Raw genomic sequence first — 19758 nt, 5'->3', positions numbered from 1 at the left:
CGTAGGGGTATCACTGAAGTTCAAATTATGAAAGTGCCGTCGTAGTTTAGAGGCAACGATTCCTGACTGTTCAAACTTCCCAAGGGTCGGCTGAAGAACTTTTCCCTCTGATGACAAAATAGTCTTGCAACAACTGGGATGAGTGAGCGGTGACAATCACTCCTGCAGAATTGGTGTAAGATTAACATCTGTAGCTGTTACAGCATGTTTCGTAATTTGTAGGTGCGCCGGACTGACGCGCCATCTGTCGGTGTTATTATTCGGAGTCGTATTTTGTGGTGTTCAAAGCATTCATAGCACCATTTAGTGGTATTTGCAGAATATATATCCATGTAAAACAGGAATAGCCTATGTGGAGTTAGTTTTTTGTATCTAATTTACTATTGAGTAATTGTCTTGTACAATTGGAACAAGGTAACGCTGTAAATATTGTACAAATCCTTATATTTTGGATCTCGCTAACATGTAGGGTCAGATTACAAAGTTAGACAAATTGTTACCCTTATATGTCAGTAGATGCCGCCCTAGTTGTTGCATACAACATAGAAAAATTAAAAATGGCCAAAAAGAGTCTTGTTTTACGAGGAACTTGGAGAGCAGTCCCATCCTCGCCTCCCACTTTGCCGCAATGCGAATAGGGTACGACTTCGATCTCCATTGAGCTGGCAGGAGAGGACCAAGAGCCCCACAACGGCTGGCTTCTTGCAGCCACCTCAGATCGTGGACCATTATCACCCAAATTCAAGCTCAACAGAATAGCCATAATGAAGGCTTTGTTGAAATTGGTGACTCCATACTCCCAGAAGGGCAAAGGGACACAGCAAAAGTTGTGAATGATGACCATGAACTCTGAAACGAAACATAAAAAAAGTGGGCCGCCTGAAAAGGATGAATATCCTTGGAGTTTGGTGGGAGGGCAACAAATGCCCAACAATTAGAACCAATATTGTCATTGTTTTGAGTCTTTCGTTAGGACCTTGGCACATTCTCTCGCATTAACATTTTTCTGGCTGGTCTTCCATTACAAGGCCATGAATACTGCATAAACGTCAGACGAAAGATTATAGTCCTGGTTAACTTTCTCTGGCTGTTATCCGTAGTTTAAAAAGGCGTCTGTCATAATTTAGTGGTGTAAACATACGCCCCATTAGCTTGGTCAAGCAACCTCGAAACTGAAGACAGATTTTGGAAGGTTGCCACGAACGCGTCGAGTAATTCTCTCCGCCAAAATTAGTACCCGTTAATTTGTGAGCCTGGGTTCAAGCGACGGTTATAGAATGTAGGACAGTCGGTATAGTAATGATTTTTATACCTTTTGCATTTCTTCCGCCAATTGAAATTCCTGAATACACGAGTCAAGTCTTGTATGAAGCTGTTTGAGGATACGAAATACAGGAATTCGGTAGAAAAGTTCAGGAACTTCGTTATCAAGACTACCCACCTACTACAAATTTTTACTTGAAAGCCTGAATGTTTTGTATACAAATTATTACTGATATGTAATCATCAAATAAGTGAGACTGAAAGTGCAATATTTTATCAGCTAGTATAAAGTGTGCATACTCTATAGTATGCAATCTTGTGTAGTAGCCAGTACGAACTATCGTTGTGCTACAAGAATGCTTTCGTGTTTTTTACGAGCTCTCCTTGCAGTTGGCCACTATGAATAAAAAAAATTCAAGTGTGAAATCTATGTTTGGGAAGACAGACTGAGTTATGAAGTTGTTTTGCTGCACACACCAAGTCAAATGATTTCATCTAGGGCTTTATTGCACGAGTTGCCTGAATTTATACACAATGTCAAGTGTAGGTAGGTGCTGGATGATCAAGGAATGTGCGGCTCATAGTATCATTGTACCCTTGTCAAACATCGCATAACTGCTTTATCAAGATTGTACAGAACTAATCGAGGGTAATCTTCGAGTAAAGAACTTGTTTGACGTGGTGCATGGTGGTTTCAAGCTCTTTGTATTCGTAACTTCTCAAGTCTTGAATAATTCAGATATTATGTACTGTGGTATCGCCTACTTCTGTGGTTTGTTTACAGATTCTATTGCCATCGCTACGACGTGCGACATTTCTGGCCCGCTAGTCAGAAAATTGGTAATATACATTGTAGCTAAAAATACAGAAGGAAATTTTCAGTCTCGGCCCCTAGGAATACTTTATAGGAGATAGGGTAGTGATCATGTTGAAATTCCAAGCACAGCATGGATGATCTGCTTCATTCAACCACTTTCTATATATGAACATAAAGTACTAGCTTATTGTATACCTGAACGCCATTTGAATTATGAAATATACTTCATATATACTAAATGAAATGTATAAAATATACTTCATAAGATATACTAACCTAACTTGAACGCAGTTTGAATTACAAAATATACTTATCAATGTACCTCATAATGTACTAAATAAAATGTATTGAATATACTTAATCAAATATACTGACCTAAAGTTCTGCAAATTGCAACAGTCCTTTTCATTTAAATAATACATAACTAACATTGAAAATAGAATAAGACTGAGCCTTCTGCTTATGGGGCGCCTTCTGGCTGAATCTTGTTCGTATACATACAGAAGAATCAGGACCGCAGGCTTCAGTTATGAACGTACCTTTTATTGTTTTGTACGTAGTATCATTTTCGGCTTTGCTGCTACACTGCTTCACTGGTCTGGTTGCTGTACCGGGCTGTATGTGCTTGCTACACGACAACCATGCACACAGCCTCGCTTGCTCTGCATAACACCGGTTCAACACAGACCGGCACACGCACGTGCATAATCACGTGCATGAAAGGCACGAACTCCAGCAAGCACGCACGCACGCACATACGTGCAGATTATAATGCATATTGTACTCGAGTTCGTGCCTTCGCTCGCGCACGATACACGGTGACACATTATTATAGACAAACCTGACCTGTGATAGTATTGTGCAAACGTCTCTCGCCGTTGAAAATCTATCCATTAGATCTCCTTCAATAATGGATTTAAACGAAGTCACATGCAGCGACGATGGACGATAAATTGGTGAAATTCCCATGTCAGTCAGATACGAGTGTGAACCATTTTTAGATTCACTTGAAGACGCGTATTCTGAGAAGTCTTGTGGAAGGTAAGTAACTCGGTGTTGCTCTGTGCTATCATGGCTTGATCCCCCTCCCCCCTCACACACACAAAGCCCCATACACAGATTACAACTATGATTCATCAGAAGCGTCCAATACCCCGAATTGAGTATTGATACACGTTTTATGCAGTCTGTTTTAGGGACTTTAGTGATACCCCTACGGACCAAGGTCACCCAGCATTCATTTATGGTTGGAGACCAATGCCAACTCAAGAATGCTGATCAGTTACTTCCACTCCCCCTTCTTTCACTTTCCTTAAAGCTCTCAACCACATTATTCTCGTTCGGGCAGTTAGGACTGAAATAATTATTAAATCCCACCATCGTAGCCAAGATAGCATTTTACTAAGTATAGCCGTTCACCTAATTAGTCGACCCAGTAATCAGATGCTGCACAGCAGACCTGGTGTCAAATTGTGGTCCAAGGGCAGCTTCCCATTTCGCCAAGTTGTATTTCGCCCTCCAAAACGCCTCAAGGTAGGCACATAGCCAAACTTCCTATATGCTAAGTGACCGCGTTTGGCGAAATGGTAATTCAGTGAGTCAATTCGGCGCAATGGGAATGATTTGTTCCCATGTGGTGTGCTCTCGGCAGGCAAGCAGGCAGTGTCAACAGTATTCCATAACAACGTAGTGGACATGAGAGTACTTTCACACGGCCACGGCCCCCAAGTACAGGTGTTGCCTACCGGCTCGTGGCGCGCGCGCGCGCTCTCTCTCTCTCTCTGTCTGTCTGTCTGTCTGTCTGTCTGTCGCTCTCTCCTATCACGAGCCTCGCCCCCACCAGCCCTACCCACCATCCACCTCCTTTTCTCGTCCCACCCGATCGAACCAAGAGAAATGCGGCAAAACCAGGTTGACTAGACCGTGACATTACTTTCTTGTCTCCTTCACAAAGGTGACGCCGTGGACGTTTCATTGGAAAAGAAAGTTCAACTGAAAGGGTAACACGAAAAGTAGCACACGTACGCACGCACACTGTTTCATGAAATACTTAGAAAATACCACGTTGCGGTAGAGTTTGTGCCCTGTTCACGGCATTATAGCATCCACAAATACTGCAATCAGTTAATGCTTCTTTTGAGCAATTGGGGGTGTCTATGGTCACCTTAACCTTAGATTAGGACAAGGAGACCAATCTGTCGTCCGAAAGGATAATAGCTGGTGACCACAAGTCCAGCACATGATCCAGTTGTATCAAGTTCTGTAACTATAATGGGGTCCATTATGGCTTCAGGGTTTATCTACCAGTACTTTATTTTGTTCCTTTTCCACAAATTAATGGATTTGTGCTGAAAACTTTCTTATGGTCCTTCCAACATTACGTTTTCTAAAGTATTATTTCGTCCTAAATGTAAATAATCTTCTTTGCCAATCATGTACACACGTTTCATTTTCAAAATACGCCAATCGTAGTCTCCCCATTTTCTTTCTACCAGTGTGGGTAAATCTATCATGTCCGGGTATAGATACCCGTCTCGCACAACAGGCTCGAGCCTTTTGTATTCCAACGCTATATTCACCACTGCAAGGTGAACAAACGGACGCCGTACAAAATGCATGTGATATATCGGGTCAGAAGTATCAATCATCGATACAAGTCTGTGTGCGTGCTGCCGCTGTGGAAGAGGTATCCATTAGGAGCAGTCCCGATAAATCAATATGGACAAAAGTAAAAAAAAATCTGATGATCTAGATCGACCTTTACGTGGGGCACTCAAAAGGTGCTCAGTAGCAGACGGCAGACACCAGTGTGTGTGTGTGTTTACCTAGTTGTATTATACGGGAAGAGAGCTATGCTCGTGGTGACCCGTCTTTGTGTGTGTGTGTGTATTTACCTATTTGTATTTTGCGAGAGGAGTTATGCTCGTAGTGACCCGCTGTTGTATCTTTCCTCATCCAGTTTTTTCTTAGTCATGTATAGTTTTAGCACCCGCTGTTTCCTTTGTTTGTTCCAGGTATCTATACTCTGTGTGGAAAGCTATTTTTTTTTTTTCTCAGATCTCTTCTTTCTCAAGTTTCTTAATGTGTCATCTTGTGGCTCTTCTGTGAGCTTGTCACCTTTTCAAGACGTCACCTGGATGGGCACTAACGTTAATCTTTATGTAGACATTGCTATTGTTAAGGACGTTAATGTTCAGCCTCCAGCATTTGGTATAGTTTGCTCACAGTCCGCTCCTTGGTAGCGATTTCGCTTCATCCCGGTTATTTTGCTGTCAGTACTTGGGCCCCCCGAAACAATTACGACGAAAATTCTTGCTATTATTACCGTGTTTTTGTCTAATATGCTCACCTACCACCACGACGTCAATCTGCCCTTGTACCACTCGCTACTATTGTCCCGCTTATATATTTCAGTCTGTACTTTTGTCCCACAGTCCGCTCCCAATAGGAATTTCCGTTGATGAGTGAGGTCGCCGCTACCTGGCCTAGACGTCTATGGTCAACCATGCCAACTGCGTAGCTCGGTCACTGTGTCGTGGGGTTGGAATCCCGCACCCGCTGGATGTGGTCGTCCTTGACCCAAGTGCATGTATACCCAATATAACTCGACACTTATTCAAACAACGCCCATTTCCCGCGCGTATAGCTTTTTTCAAATTCCAACGTTTTCTTCGAGTCTTTATGCTTGCGTACGCTTACTATGTCGCACATGCGCGTAGTGAGAGAAATTTGTAGTCCAAAAGCATTTTGGTATTGCAGAATATTGTCGAAAGATACTGTTACCTGAACTGTAAGAAATGGGTCCTCTCTATTTCTTATAAAGTTTTACATTAGGTAAAACAACCAGACTTAACCTAATCAACGCCTAAATTCCACCCTGCCGTCGACAGCCCGCCCGAGGCGTCATGAGAATATCAAATATAGTGTATTGATTGTTGCATGCCTTTGCTTGTGCTGTCGGTGGAAGTGACCGAAATACAGGTGACATTAATTATTAATGGAGTACTGTTAGGGTGGAGTTGGGTTAAGAAATTGGAGTATCAGGGTCGTAAGTAATATTTAAGATTTTCATTATGTAGACCACGTTCGCACGTACGTGCGCACACACACGCACACTACGCATAGGTACACACAATGTACGCACACAAACTTATGCTAAGAATGACGCAAAAACCAGACCCTGTAGTCGATGAGTGCCCAGTCCAGCGCGACCCTGACAGTTATGTCTACAGAGTTTTTTCAGAAGCTGTTTTGCCCGTGGGGTACTAGACTTGGTAGGTTTTGATGGGCTTGTTTGAGCCGAAAGTGAAAATCTGCCTTTGAGGAAAGTCTCGTTGAATGGTCAGGAGTCTAAAACACTTGTACCTCTCGGCATGTGCATCACGATGGACCACTCCTCGATGATTTCACCAGATTTTTTTTTAGTGCTCATGTCAGGGATCTTGTGATCCCTGTAGGCATTGGTGACCCGTTCTCTACAACCTGCCTGCTTGTCTTGCATTCTAACCTGTCGACCATTTCTTAGTCTTGGCCTACATTTTTTTCTGCAAGTATACCGTATAAAAACGCCTTGATTTATATCTCGTATCATATAGCATTAGGCAAAGTATAGCTTGGCAGTCCTCAAATTAGACTGGTAAAGTTTCGTTTGGTATGCTGGTGGGTCCGTGGGTGTACTGTTGCTGCTGCTGCTTCCGCTGCGGCCAAGCTTTCACTTTCTTTGGCCAAAAGGCCGTTTAGTAGGGTTCACTGGAATGCCGAAGGCCTTTCACTTGCTCTCTCTCTCTCTCCTTCATCTCTTTCCCCTCTCATTCTATTGTCTTTTTGTTTGTACATATTGAGTTTTCACCTCAACTTCAGGTCTGGCACTGACCGTCCTCTTGAGAGCTGCGACTGGTACCCAAACGATGTTGAGCCGACAAGACGGACAGTTCGTTTTCACTTCTTCATTTAATGAATTAGGTTTGCATAGACTTCCAGATTACTTTTTATTCTCCATGGATTCTCAAATGATTATACCTCCTTACCCAAGTGCAAAGGAAATGTGAAGATGTAAATCCAGTTTTGCAGTGAAACTTGCTCTTCTCTCTCAAGGTTCCTGTGATCTTGGCCCATAGTCTGAGTGCCCATAACTACAACATCGACGTGTCTGTTAAAATCTGCTGCCCGGTCCTTGGCCGTCCTCACAACCATCGTCGCGCCGTTTAACAATTGTATAAATTCTCAAGTAGAATAGGACATCGTATATTTGCCCCTGGTTTTGTACGTAGGTTCAGACCAAAGTAGGCCAAGTGCATCTCTCGGAGATCGTAAATGAAAGGTTAAATTCTAGTCACGATACGTCCGCGCATACGAGGCCTCCACAAACTATCGTTTTAAAGTAAAAAATAAATAAATATATAAATAAATAAATGAAAAAATAAATAAATAAACTGTCTTAAACTAATGTCGGTAAAGGCAGGATGTAACGCATAACATTGTACCTGTTAAGCCAGAAATGCAGATTTGCGTGTGTGCACGCACATGGCGAGTTGGTGTAATGATACAAAATTGGCCTACTAACTCAGCGTTCCAATGTACGGCCCCCAGGGCTCAATAGTATCACAACCCAGCAAGTTGGCGTCAGTTCCTTTTGGGTAACGAACTGGGGCGAGTTTGTATAAGGATATAACAATACCCATAGATTGTATGATCTATGGAACTCATCCGAGAGGGTAGTAGCTGTAGATCACGAATCATGGAAGTGGTCAAAAGCTATGGTGAATCGCGCGCGCACACACACACACACACACACACACACACAGAGTTTGCAGGTGTGGCACCACATTTAATTGCTGCACAGGTTAGGTTAGGACTAGAAAGCTTCTCAGCACTGTAGGCTGGCGCTTAAGCTCTGGTGGGCAAGAAAGTGTGTTGTGTAAGGTCACATTACCTATAGATTGGGTCATATACTGAGCTCTCACCCAGGAGAGTAATAGCTGTTGATCGTAAATCCAAAATTAACAAAGATTGATGAATCACACACGTATACTCGCATATAGCCGTACACATACTCGCGCGCGCCCCCCACGCACACACACTCGCACGCGCGCATGCACACACACATTCTCGCACGCGCGCGCGCACACACACACACACACTCGCGTGCGCTCACATACACTCGCACGCATACACACACACACACACACACTCTCACACACATAGAAGAGAGAGAGGAGACTTGATAACTATTTATAGAATCATGGAAGGCATAGAAACTATTGATAGAGAGGATGTAATAAAATGGGATAATAGAAAGAAAATCAAAGACAGTTATAGAAGACACCTGAAAAAGAACAGCTTTCCCCACAGAATAATAGACATTTGGAACAAGTTAGATGAGTGGTGTGTGCAAAAACAATACATGAATTTAAAAACAGTCTAGATAAAATGAGATATGAAGACGGGACACCACGAGCATAGCTCCCCTTCCCGTAAAATACAAATAGGTACAACTAGGTAAATATGTACACACGTACTTACCACACAGACGCGCGCGCTTTTACACACGTGCACACACACGTGTATATATATACACACACACACACACATATGTGTATATATATACACACACACACACAAACAAGTACACTTGCACAAACACACGTGCAAGTATAAACTCAGCGCTCACAAACACACAGATGCACGTACAATAGACAATACAAGTTGAGCTTTCATGCGGGAAAGTAATAGCTGTCAGTCACAAGCTCAGCTTGTGATCAAAGCCCATGGTGAACAAAATTGTCAAAGTAGAAGTTTGACTGGTTACCTTGGTAGAAAAGGTATAAATATATGTGCAAATACAAAATGTGCCTGATCTTTTAAGACAGGTGCCAAAGTAGATATTATTATTATTTAGTGTGTTGTGTGTAATCTTTGCAAAAGATTGATGTGTATATTGGCATGATTATATACTTCTGATTTTTCCATGTTTTTGATTGATTATTGATGTGTGTGTTTTTCTTGCAGCTTCTTGGATAACCGTGTTGGCGGTTTTTGGAACTGGATGTTCACCCTGAGCAAGGTGCCTGAACTTGGTGACACAGTCTTCATTGTACTACGCAAGCAACCTCTCATCTTCCTCCACTGGTGAGTTTAGGAAAGCAGTTTTTAGTGGTACTTGTTTTTAAGTATGAAAAGAGTTCATATTTTCTTTCATGTCAACCAGATAAGAAAAATAAGCCTAATATTTTCAAGGATGTAGATTTATTATGAAAGTAGGTTTACCAGAAATTCTTATCAACCTTTTGACAGGTGAATAGAATAAACTCCTTGCTGAGGTGGCCACATTGTTTTGAGTTTTCAGATGTATTTTCAAACACTAAGCAGTAGACTGTTAATTTAGTTGTTTATCTACTTGTGTGTTATTTTGCATCCAATTTGTAGACCTTGTCACAATAATTCTTATTTTAAAGAATCTGATTTGTAACTTCACATATGAAACTTTGCAGAGAAAATTTCAGTGTTTTGTATAGGTTAGGGGGGGATGTTGAACCTTTGCAGAGAAAATTTCAGTGTTTTGTATAGGTTAGGGGGGGATGTTGAACCTCTGAATTACTCCAGTGCTCTTGACCAGTGCAATAGCCAAAATTTGTGAAAGACAAGTGAATGAAAAAGAGAATTGGTCTTAGCAGGTAACCAATTTAGGCTCAGGAAAGGAAGGTCTGTGTTATGAATCAAAAGATTTCTTGGAGTGATTGATATACTGCATGAAGTGTTTGGGTAGATGGTATTTGGATTTGGAAAAGGATTTTGGTGTCTTGCATAAGATTAATGTTGAAGTTGGAAAATGCAGGACTCAAAGGGCCTAAAGGCCATTTAGTAGGGCTTACTGGAGTGCCAAAGGCCTTTTGCTCCCTCTCTCTCTCTCTGATCCCAGAATAGATGAAAGATTTCCTGAAATACAGACTTATGAGAACAGAAGTTAAAGAAGAGATGCAGGATCTGAAGGATATCTAGTAGGGTTCCACATTCCTCTGTACTGGCACATGTATGTGAATGATGTAACGGATGGAATAAATGACTGCTAAATGTTCTGCTGCTAAGACAGAAATAAAAAAATATTATTGTAAGTTACTACAAGGAGATCTAAAGAAAATGCACAAATTAAACCAAGAGTGGGATTTTTTTTTTCCAAAGTTTTGGAAATGTGCAAAATTTAGAACACAATGTTCATAATGCAAATTAAAGGAGCCTATGCTAATATAGAAGGTCAGGTTGGAGATATATGGTTACTTGATGGTAAATGGGCTGGATGCAGAGTGAAGATGAAGCTTCCAAAAAATTATCTACAGCAAGGGAATGATGTACACAATCTGGAGGAGATAGAGAATATACTAGGGGAGTTCCAAAAGTAATGCCTCTCTCTCTCTTTTTTTTATTCAAAGTTGAAGATCTACAAAGATGGAGGTGGCACCAGTAAAATGTGTGGGCATTATTGCTCCAGAATGTTTTCTGGAGCAATGAGCAAGGGCCTGCGCATGGTTTGTCTCTTGCATCTCTATCACCACTCCAGAATTGGTGAACCCATCTCCTAGCTATGCCCACAGAAACTGCTTTGGCTCCATAAACATTCACCAAGTGCCAGTGAATATAGATTGGTTCCAGTTCTTCTGCATAGAGGAGTTCAATGATGCATCTGCTTCTGACATGCGTCCATGACAAGGGTTACTTTATTAGACTGACACACAGTCAATATCTGCAACAGAGATGAATATTTCTGGTTATAAGCACGAAGGTGGTTGTTGTTTTTGTCGTTCCCTAGACTGTCTGTCCGAGTAGTCCCGTCTCCCCAAGGAATGCTACAGCCGAAACTGGGTTTTCCCACAAATCCTTTATAGAGTGTATGTTGTGTTGTTTGCGTGCATGATTGTGTATAATGCAGTCTTCCATTATGTGTTGTATGGTATGGGGTGAAGTGTTACATCCTGGGCAGCTGTTCACAATGCGGTCATCCAGCCTCTTCTGGTAGCTTAGAAGTGCTGGGTGGTGGCCACACCGCAGTCTGGCTAGGTGGACTCTGTCCTTTCGTGGGAGAGAGGATTCAGAAGGGTGGATATCAGGGGGTCTGGCATGCAGCAGTGTGTTGTCTTTCAGTGTGTTAATGGAGCGGCGAGTGATTTGATTATGAATATGTTTCCGGAGGCTGGTATTTGGTGGTTGTGGAGGAAGAGAAGAGAGTATTTGTGCGTAATAAAGGTCTTTGGGTGTTGTTTTAATGTTTCTTGGTGTGTGTGGGTGTTCTGCTATGTAGTGTAGCGGGTGTGATGTGTTTGTGGTGGCTGCGGCAAGTGTTTGTGTGCCTCTCATGTCGAGGTGGTCCTTGACTTTGAGGATTACAGGCTGCACGAAGGTTCATTTATAACGCTATAAACAATCTCCATTGATTCCTTGGTGCAGAATAAAGAAATAGGCATTACTTTTGGAACTTCCCTCGAATAACAGGTGGTGGGGTGATGGTTGTTGTGAGAAATGACATAATGGTGGAAGAGGCAAATCTGATTAAAGGTAATGCTGAAGCAATCCACCTCAAAAATAGAAGTAAAGGGCTGAATAAAAGTCGTGGTGGTGGTATGTCTGTCCATTCCCCCCCCAAGACAAGCTTGGAAATAAGCTGAAAATCGAGAAGTGTTTTTGGATACAACTTGTTAAGCCACTGAACAGAGTAACAATATAGTCATTGCAGGAGACTAATTGAAATGATGCCAACTGGGACGAGTGGGAAGCAAATGGCAAGGCAGCTTCCTGGGGTACCCTATTAGATATGGTAGTGGAGAACATGGTAACTCGTTGAGTAAAGTAGGTGACTTGGGTAAGAGGGTATGACATTCTCACAAGGTGGTTGTTGTCTTTCCCTAGACTGGCCAAACAGTCCTGTCTCCCTGAGGAACACCATGGCTGGAATGGGATTTTCCCACAAATCCCTTAGAGTTTATATTGTGATGTTGGCATGCATGATTGTGTAGTATCCAATTTCCCATAATGTGGAGTGTTACATTCTGGACAGTTATGCATGATCCAGTCATCCAACCACTTCTGGTAAGGGCTGGATGGTGGCTCCACCACATCCTGGCCAGGTGGACTTGTTCCTCTTGGAAGAGAGAATTCAGAGGGATGGATATCAAAGGGTTTGGCATGCTGCAATATGTTAGTCTTGTTTTGTTGATGGAGTAATGATCAGTATGATTATGCTTCAGGAGGTTGGTGTCTGGTGGTTGTAGAGGAAGAGTATTTGTATGTGATACTACAAGTTTTTGGGTATTGGGTGTCCCTTGGTTTGTGTGGGTGTTCTACCATGGAGTGGGTGTGGTGTGTATGTGGAGGCTGTGACAAGTGTTTGCCTCTTTTGTCAAGGTGATCCTTGACTTTGAGGACTTTTGGTTCAGTGTAGACTATCTGTAAATGTTGTATTTGTGCAACCTGTAATTGTCTTGAGGGCTTTATTCTAAATAGTCTGTAGGGTGTGGTGGTATGTCTTAGTGAGATTAGATGCACATGTGGGGTTCACACAATTCATCACTGAATGTATGCATTGTTTGTATAGATTGGGGGCCTATGCAGAGCTCACATAATTCATCACTGAACATATATATTGTTTGTATACTCTAGTGGTAGTTTTTTGTCCAAATGTTGTACCTGGAAGTGATTAAGCGCAGTGAGTCTAGATGTGCATTTTGTCTTAAGTGATGTGTTGTTTGAATGACATTGATGTATCATACGTTACTCCAAGAATCTTTTTGTATGTGTGTGTATGTAAGGGAGTTGAGGGTGTGTTGATGAGGAGACATGGTATTCTGCTGTCCAGTTGATGAGAAGTGTGATTGTGGATTTGGTTGGGGCTATTTTGAGTCTGAACCAGGTGTTGTGGGTCATGGTATGGCTGCAATATTTGTGACTGTCTGCATTATGGTGTGTGCATGTAATTATGTCATGTGCATAAGACATTTGTGTGTGGAGGGTATCTGTGTATTGTGCACGTATAAAGGAGATGAGTCCTGAGGTACTACTTTCCTAAAGTTTCTGGTGTGCAATGATAGGCTATTATATGAAACAGATATTTCTACCTGAGATTGTGTCGGGGGATGGCATAAAAATCTTTAATGTTTAGTATTATAAGAAGTGTTCTGTGTGGGGACTTATCTGAATTGATGCCATCAAAAACTCTTTGTGGGATCTATCAGAAGAGTGTTTATGGAGTGTAATGGTCTAAAACCATATTTGGCAAGGGGAATATGTGGTGTGAAGAGTTGTATGAGGCATTCTATGACATGAGGTGGTGCAGATGCCTGGTTGGTGTTGTGTGAATAGCTGTAGTTTGTAATATGGCAAGTGCATATAATCTGTGTGATCAGAGGTGTTTTAGGTTACTAATGTTGTCAGGACTGTGGGAAAGTCTTTGTTGGATGATGTCTGTTGTCAGGGTGAGGGATGAGATGACTTGTCTCTGCAAAATTGAGTGCTTGCTTGCTTGTCAGTTTGAGGGTAAGTTGACTGTTGTTGTTATTGGTATGGGTGTTGTATTACTATTGGATAGTGTAGTGCTGTAGAGTATTGTACAATTTGTTGGTTTTTGTTTCATGATTGTGTTGACAAGGGTTTGCCAATTTAGCATTTTTTGTTCATGTATTTTATTGATCTCATTAAGTGCATGTATTTGGTCAGTTATGTTCTGGGGGATGGGTTTGGGGGTGGTGTGTTTGACTGTGTTCCAGAGTCTTAGGAGGCCTTGAATTTCTGGTGTTGGGTTGCTACTACCAAACAGCTAGACCTCTGGCTCTTACAAGTTCCTTTGCCCCAAAGAAAAAGTGGCCATGTAACCATTGAATTTCAGTTGGTGTATGGGGGAAATTACATAGGAAAGGCAGACATTTCAGGCTTGAAGTGATTCTTTGAAGAAACAGGAAGGAATTCACAAATGCCTCTAGAATTGAGGAAATGGGAGACTTTTTTTTTTTTTTTTTTTACATTTACTACTTGGGAGTGAATAAACGTGTGCCAAAGATTAGTGCACAGAAGAAGCAGAAACAAGACTGCTTTAATAAAAGATGAGACATTTAAGAAAGCTTGGGGAAAATGGAGAAAGAGAACCAATAGTACATTTCATCCACTTCAGCTTTCCACAGTTTTTGTTAGTGTAACTCCTTACAGTGTTGTGATAACAACCATCTTTGTGTTTATCCCCAGGTACTTATTTCTCATAACACTTCATTGCCCCTAGACACTTATCCACATCCTACACAATAATTTTTTTTATCCACACTCCCTGTCTTGGCACCTAAGGTATAAAAATTCATGTTCGCTCTCATACTGGTTAGTTCAGAGGCAATCCAGTAGGTTACAGCTTTTTATAGGGAGGCCTAATAATTGGAGCTGGTTTACCACCACTACTTAATTGTAAGCCTTGGGGAATTAAAAAGTGTAATGAGAAATAGACATTTGGGAATGGATGCTAAGAGATTGTATTAAGGGGTGATTGTGCCGACAGCACTGTATAGGGCAGTGAGTGGGAGAGCAGGGGTGGAAAGGGAGTTGGGAGATAGGGTTAATAAAGAGTATTGGGATGGTTTGAATACTTGGAAAGAATGAGTGAAGAAAGATTAGTAAAAGAGGTATGGAAAGCAGAGGTGGAGGGAGTGAACATGAAGTGACCAAGGATGAGATGGGTGGATGGGGTAAAAGGGGCATTGGGATAAAGGAAGTTTGAGGAAGGAAGGGAGAAGATACTCGTAGAAGATGGGGGTGAGTGGAGAATGGTTGTGTATGGATGATGTGATGCACGGAAGGGAGTGGATGGGGGATAGGGGGTGAGGGAGTATGTGTGAAAGATATTTTGATGCAGCCCCCAAGGAATTTCTCCCTGTCTTCTTTTTCTGCATGAGGGGGCGGAGAGGGCATTCGCTGGTTAAATGAAGCTGCCTTGCTGTGGGTGTGCTGGGTCTTGCTACATTGCTTCTGACCCAGGGCAGTGGGTGAAATGCAGGGATAACCAGTCACCCAGGAGGAGTTAAGAAAAGAGGGAGCAAGAGGTGGTGAATGAGAGTGGAAGTATGTGGGGATGAAATGGGGGGGGAGTAGATTTATGCCTTTGATTTTGGCTACCTCCCTTGTAAGGTGGGAAAAAGCCATTGGTATATGTATATGGAGGGAAGTAATGTATTGAAATTTCATGAGTAATTGTATTAATTTTCACAACTTGTTCCAGGTACCACCATGTGACTGTGCTGCTGTATGCCTGGTACTCCTACTCTGACTACATTGCCACTGCACGTTGGTTTGTGTGCATGAACTACATGGTTCACAGTGTCATGTACAGCTACTATGCACTCAAGGCTCTCAGGTTTAAGGTGCCACGAGGTATTTCCATGGCCATCACTACAGCCCAACTTGCGCAGATGGTAATGGGGGCAGCAGTTAATATCTGGGCCTACCAGGTAAAACAGGCAGGCCAGGAGTGCCATGTCTCCTACGAAAACATCAAGATCTCTCTCCTCATGTACACCTCATACTTTGTCCTCTTTGCCCGCTTCTTCAATCGTGCCTACTTCATGAGCAAGATCCAAGACCCAAAGGCAGCCAAGAAGGGAGAAGCTCTTGCATATGAGCATGAGAAGAATAACAAAGGCAAAATTGATTAGGAATACATACAATGGGAGACTGTATCTCCACTGCTTCCCCATAACCTTCTTGTGTATCCCAAACCATTGTCAGCCCTGTTTCCTATCTGTTCATCTTCAGTGTCATTTTACACTTCTTTATCAGAGACTTAGTACTCCACTGCTTGTTTCTTTGCTACATGCTCCTTGCATTTGATTTCAAGCAGCAGCACAAATGGCAAACAACCACTTAGTGGGTGTTTTCAGTTCTTAAGCAAACCTAACCTAAAGTTTGAAAGAATGTACTTTTCTTTTTCTTTCTTTTTTCTAGTATGTCACTGCTTAATGTTCTTACCTTGTCTACCTCCCCCTATGGCTTGAACGTGGATACATTCACACCCTGGGTGATTGCAGTGATGTAAGGGGGATGCTGAAGTCCACGCTGTGTTGCAAAGGACAAAGCAGCACATGTATTGGGGAACTCTTTTATCTCACTCCATTCCGTACCAATGAAGCATTACAATCCACCTTGAGTGTGCAACACAGAGCAACTGGACCCTCACTGCAAGACCATGAGGTGGGGGACATGGTGGTTGTAACCTGAGCAACCTGGAAGCTGTGAAGTCGAATACACCCAAATATCACTTTCCAAAGTCATACGCAGTAGAATCATAACAATGGTATGCCGTGCACTGTGACGATGCAACAATAATTCCTTCCCAGAAATGCAATGCATTTGTGTGCATCTCAGTCCTGCTGTGGGCTACTAGCCTGCATGCAGTACTGTGCAACAAGTGCATCAGTATTTGTATGCCCACACTGATTTGCTCTTACATTCATTGCATATTTGTTGTATTTCATGAAGCATGTTCATCTTTGTTGCATTCATAGTACTCCTTGCATTCGGTGCACGTCATATAATTGTTTAACTTTGCACAATATGATTGCATTTAAAGATTTAATAAAATTTTGTGCAATGCTTGCACTTGATGTAGTGAATGTTAAGGGCAAGATATGTTGCAGGTATTGATGTATGCAACAAGTATGTTTGGATGTAATGCGCAAGTGTAAACTGTGATTGCAGAAAACTACTCACTGTTGCTGCTGAAAGCATTGGCAGCATGTGTTGTTCAATTTTATTTTTTATTATATTTTTGTTTAGACGACTGAAGGTTGGAACAGTATTTTGGTTATGGTAGTCACTGCCAAGTAGTTGGGGCCACCAGATGAGGAAGAAGTGTACAGTTGCAAGTGTCAGTGAGAAACTGGAAGGGCTGCATTTGGTTGGCATCTTTGTTTCCTCACATGGTCTTGCTTGGCTGTTAGGCATATGTTGTAGATTAAGTATTAAGTGTACCATTGAAAATCATATGCACAATTTCCATTGTCAAAACTGATGTAAATATAAAGCATTGATAAAGTGGCCATATTTTACTAGAGATGTCATAATAAGTGAGGCTAGTAATTGGAGATAGAATTTCTTTCTCTCGCCCTCTACTTCTTCCACCTTCTACTCTTGCCCACTAATCTCACCAACCCTCTCTACCCCACTTCCACTCTGTATCCCACTTTCTTTCTATATCCTCCCAATCTCCCTTTCCTCTTTTCATCTTTATCATCACCCCCTTGATAACTTCAGCAACTCGTGCTCCGTAACCTCCCTCATTATCCCTCTTCCCCTTGCATCTTGCTCTCCGTCCTCTATTCTTTTGACCTCTACTTCATCCCCATATCCCCGATTCCATTCCATTTTTCCTGTAGGGGTGGGGATTGTGATCAGAATATATTATTCCTTGTCTGGGAGTCAGAAATCTTGTTGGGTTATGTTGAATATTCCACATACAAAGAACTTAAGGATAATGTCCTAGAAGTAGGACTTAAATTTGTATGCTTTCCTTGGATCTACAGCATGCAGGGAAGGCTGGTAAATAGTGTAGAATGCCACTTGTCACTTGCCAGGCTGTCATTTCTTGTACTGTAGGTTTTGATTGGCAAGATGCTTTTATAGTCTATATTTTCCATTTGGTTGGTGGATCATGTACCTTTCAGCCACAGTGGATGTTGAAATGAGTTATCTAGCTTGTTTGTACAATGTGATATTTCTTTGTCATGTTCTCACAAATTTCCCCAGCAGTTGTAGGTCTTTTTTTTCTATTAAAGAAAAAAATAAAATCCAGGAAATTCCATGTCTTGTAAATGCTGGTTGAGCTTAAAATAGTAATGTCAGAGAAATACTAATACAGCCTTAACTGTTAATGGTAATATGTAAGGTGAAAAAGAGTGAAAGTAAGTGTAAACAGCACTGCCATGGTTGGTTGCTGCTGTGTGAGGAATGGGCCAAGTCAAATCAAGTTATCCTATGATGTGCTGGTCTGTCTTCACTCAGCCAGTCCTCTTGTACCTCTTAATTTTTTACAGAACATTATTAAAGCAAATTTTTGCCTCTCAAACTGCCATCTTCAACTGATCTGCAATCCAAACATGCCTTTTTACTCTTAATTCCATATTACCCTAACATACGAGACTTGCCTCCTTATGTATTATCCTCCAGTCTTCAGCAATACATATATATAGATGCATAACCCCCCCCAATCCTGCCCCTCTGTATACTGTGTCCCTTGTTCCCCCATCTTCCTCTCTCTCTGTCTATCCCTATCTCTTGTTTTCTCTCCAGAATTTAGTTTCTCGGTATTCTTAACACCAGCATTCCCTAGGTTGTGTTTACTTGTTTGCACAAAAAAATGATAAGAATATATGTAACACATTGACAAATGGTTAATGGCTTATCATTATACATGACATTGGCTACTCAGTTGTGTGAAAAGCAGTGTTGCTAGTAGAACTCGAGAGCTATAGCACACAAAGACCAAGCTGCCATGGGTCCCATTCCTACAGTGTATTATGGGATCGCATAATTGTATTGAGCAGGTCATTTAATTGTACCAACCAGAAGTGATTATGGTGAGAATTAGGCTTGATACTTTGCCACACCTTTCTGTGGCATTGGAATTCTGGCAATACTCTCCTGGATGTACAAAGTACTCAAATAGTTTGGTGCTTTTTGAGGAAAGTCACAAAGTAATGCTTGTGAAATTTGGCATGTATGTAATGTTAGCATTGTAATTGTCAGCAACTATTTTTTAGTTCAATGCTGTCTTTTTTCATTTTTGAAAACATTCCAAAGCTGGAGAACAAAGATTGAATAAATCAGTGATTAAGTTATTGGGTCTCAGTTAACCACATTTGAAATAAACCATCCAAAATTCAGTTTTGGAGACCTGAATGTTGAGGGTAGCATCATAAGTGAGATTTGTAGTGATTGTATAAATCATATAAAAAAAAAAGTAAGTAGCTACAGACATTGATGCCTACTGAACAAGCTTTGCTTAATTGTAGAATGAGTGGTTAGATTAATGTGAAGAAAAGCAACCCAACAATGGTGATTAGTATTCTAGTGTTTAACTTATCTGGACATAACTAGAACATTGGCCAACAAGCTGTACAGAAATTGCTTTGGTATCCACAATTTTTTCCAAAAGAGTGCAAGAAATGAGAGGAAAATAAAGGTTTTACAAATTTGGTTACTGAAATGCCACCTAGCAGAGCAGAAAATGGCTTCAAAGTTGAACAAATGCATAAATTAAATTATTCCTGTACAAATAACCGAGTAATTTAAGATACATTCATACATGTATGTTTAATGCTGCGTCCACACGGTCGAGCTGTGCCTGGCAGACTTTGCCCTTACCGGGCAAAGTCCTCATACTCTGTCCACACGGCTGACCATGGTGGTTGGAGGTTAGTTGGCCGCAAGCAGAGGTTGGGAGTGAGTGGTTCAGTGTGGTACGATAACCATGGTTCCCGCCATACTTGGAAAGAAGGTAGCACTTTACAGCATTATAATTGCTGCCTGCATTAAAAAGAAAAACAAGAAATCACGGAGACATGTCTGGTGCCAGTATACACTAGTGCTAGGTGCGGACATGGTGGTAAGGTGACTTCTGTCTGTACTGAGCGGGTTTGCTAACTTTGCTCGCACCTCACCTC

At 41.6% G+C, this 19758-nt stretch overlaps 1 protein-coding gene across 3 annotated transcripts in view; it reads left to right on the top strand.

Moving 5' to 3' along the window:
* Positions 1–18930, top strand: part of Baldspot (elongation of very long chain fatty acids protein baldspot) — a 309098-nt gene extending 290168 nt beyond the window's left edge. For all 3 annotated transcript variants that reach the window (XM_076212593.1, XM_076212592.1, XM_076212594.1), the window contains exons 2-3: positions 9089–9208; positions 15321–18930. In XM_076212593.1, coding sequence (XP_076068708.1) covers positions 9089–9208; positions 15321–15753 — 553 coding nt within the window. In that variant the 3' untranslated portion in view covers positions 15754–18930. The remainder of the gene's footprint in view (positions 1–9088; positions 9209–15320) is intronic.
* Positions 18931–19758: the final 828 nt, after the last annotated feature.

Source organism: Oratosquilla oratoria, chromosome 30 (assembly GCF_046742065.1).
Source record: "Oratosquilla oratoria isolate Oo_2021 chromosome 30, ASM4674206v1, whole genome shotgun sequence".
In the NCBI taxonomy this organism is placed as follows: Eukaryota; Metazoa; Arthropoda; class Malacostraca; order Stomatopoda; family Squillidae; genus Oratosquilla; species Oratosquilla oratoria.
The sequence above is the reverse complement of the archived record's forward strand: the minus strand, read 5'-3'. Positions and strand labels throughout refer to the sequence as shown.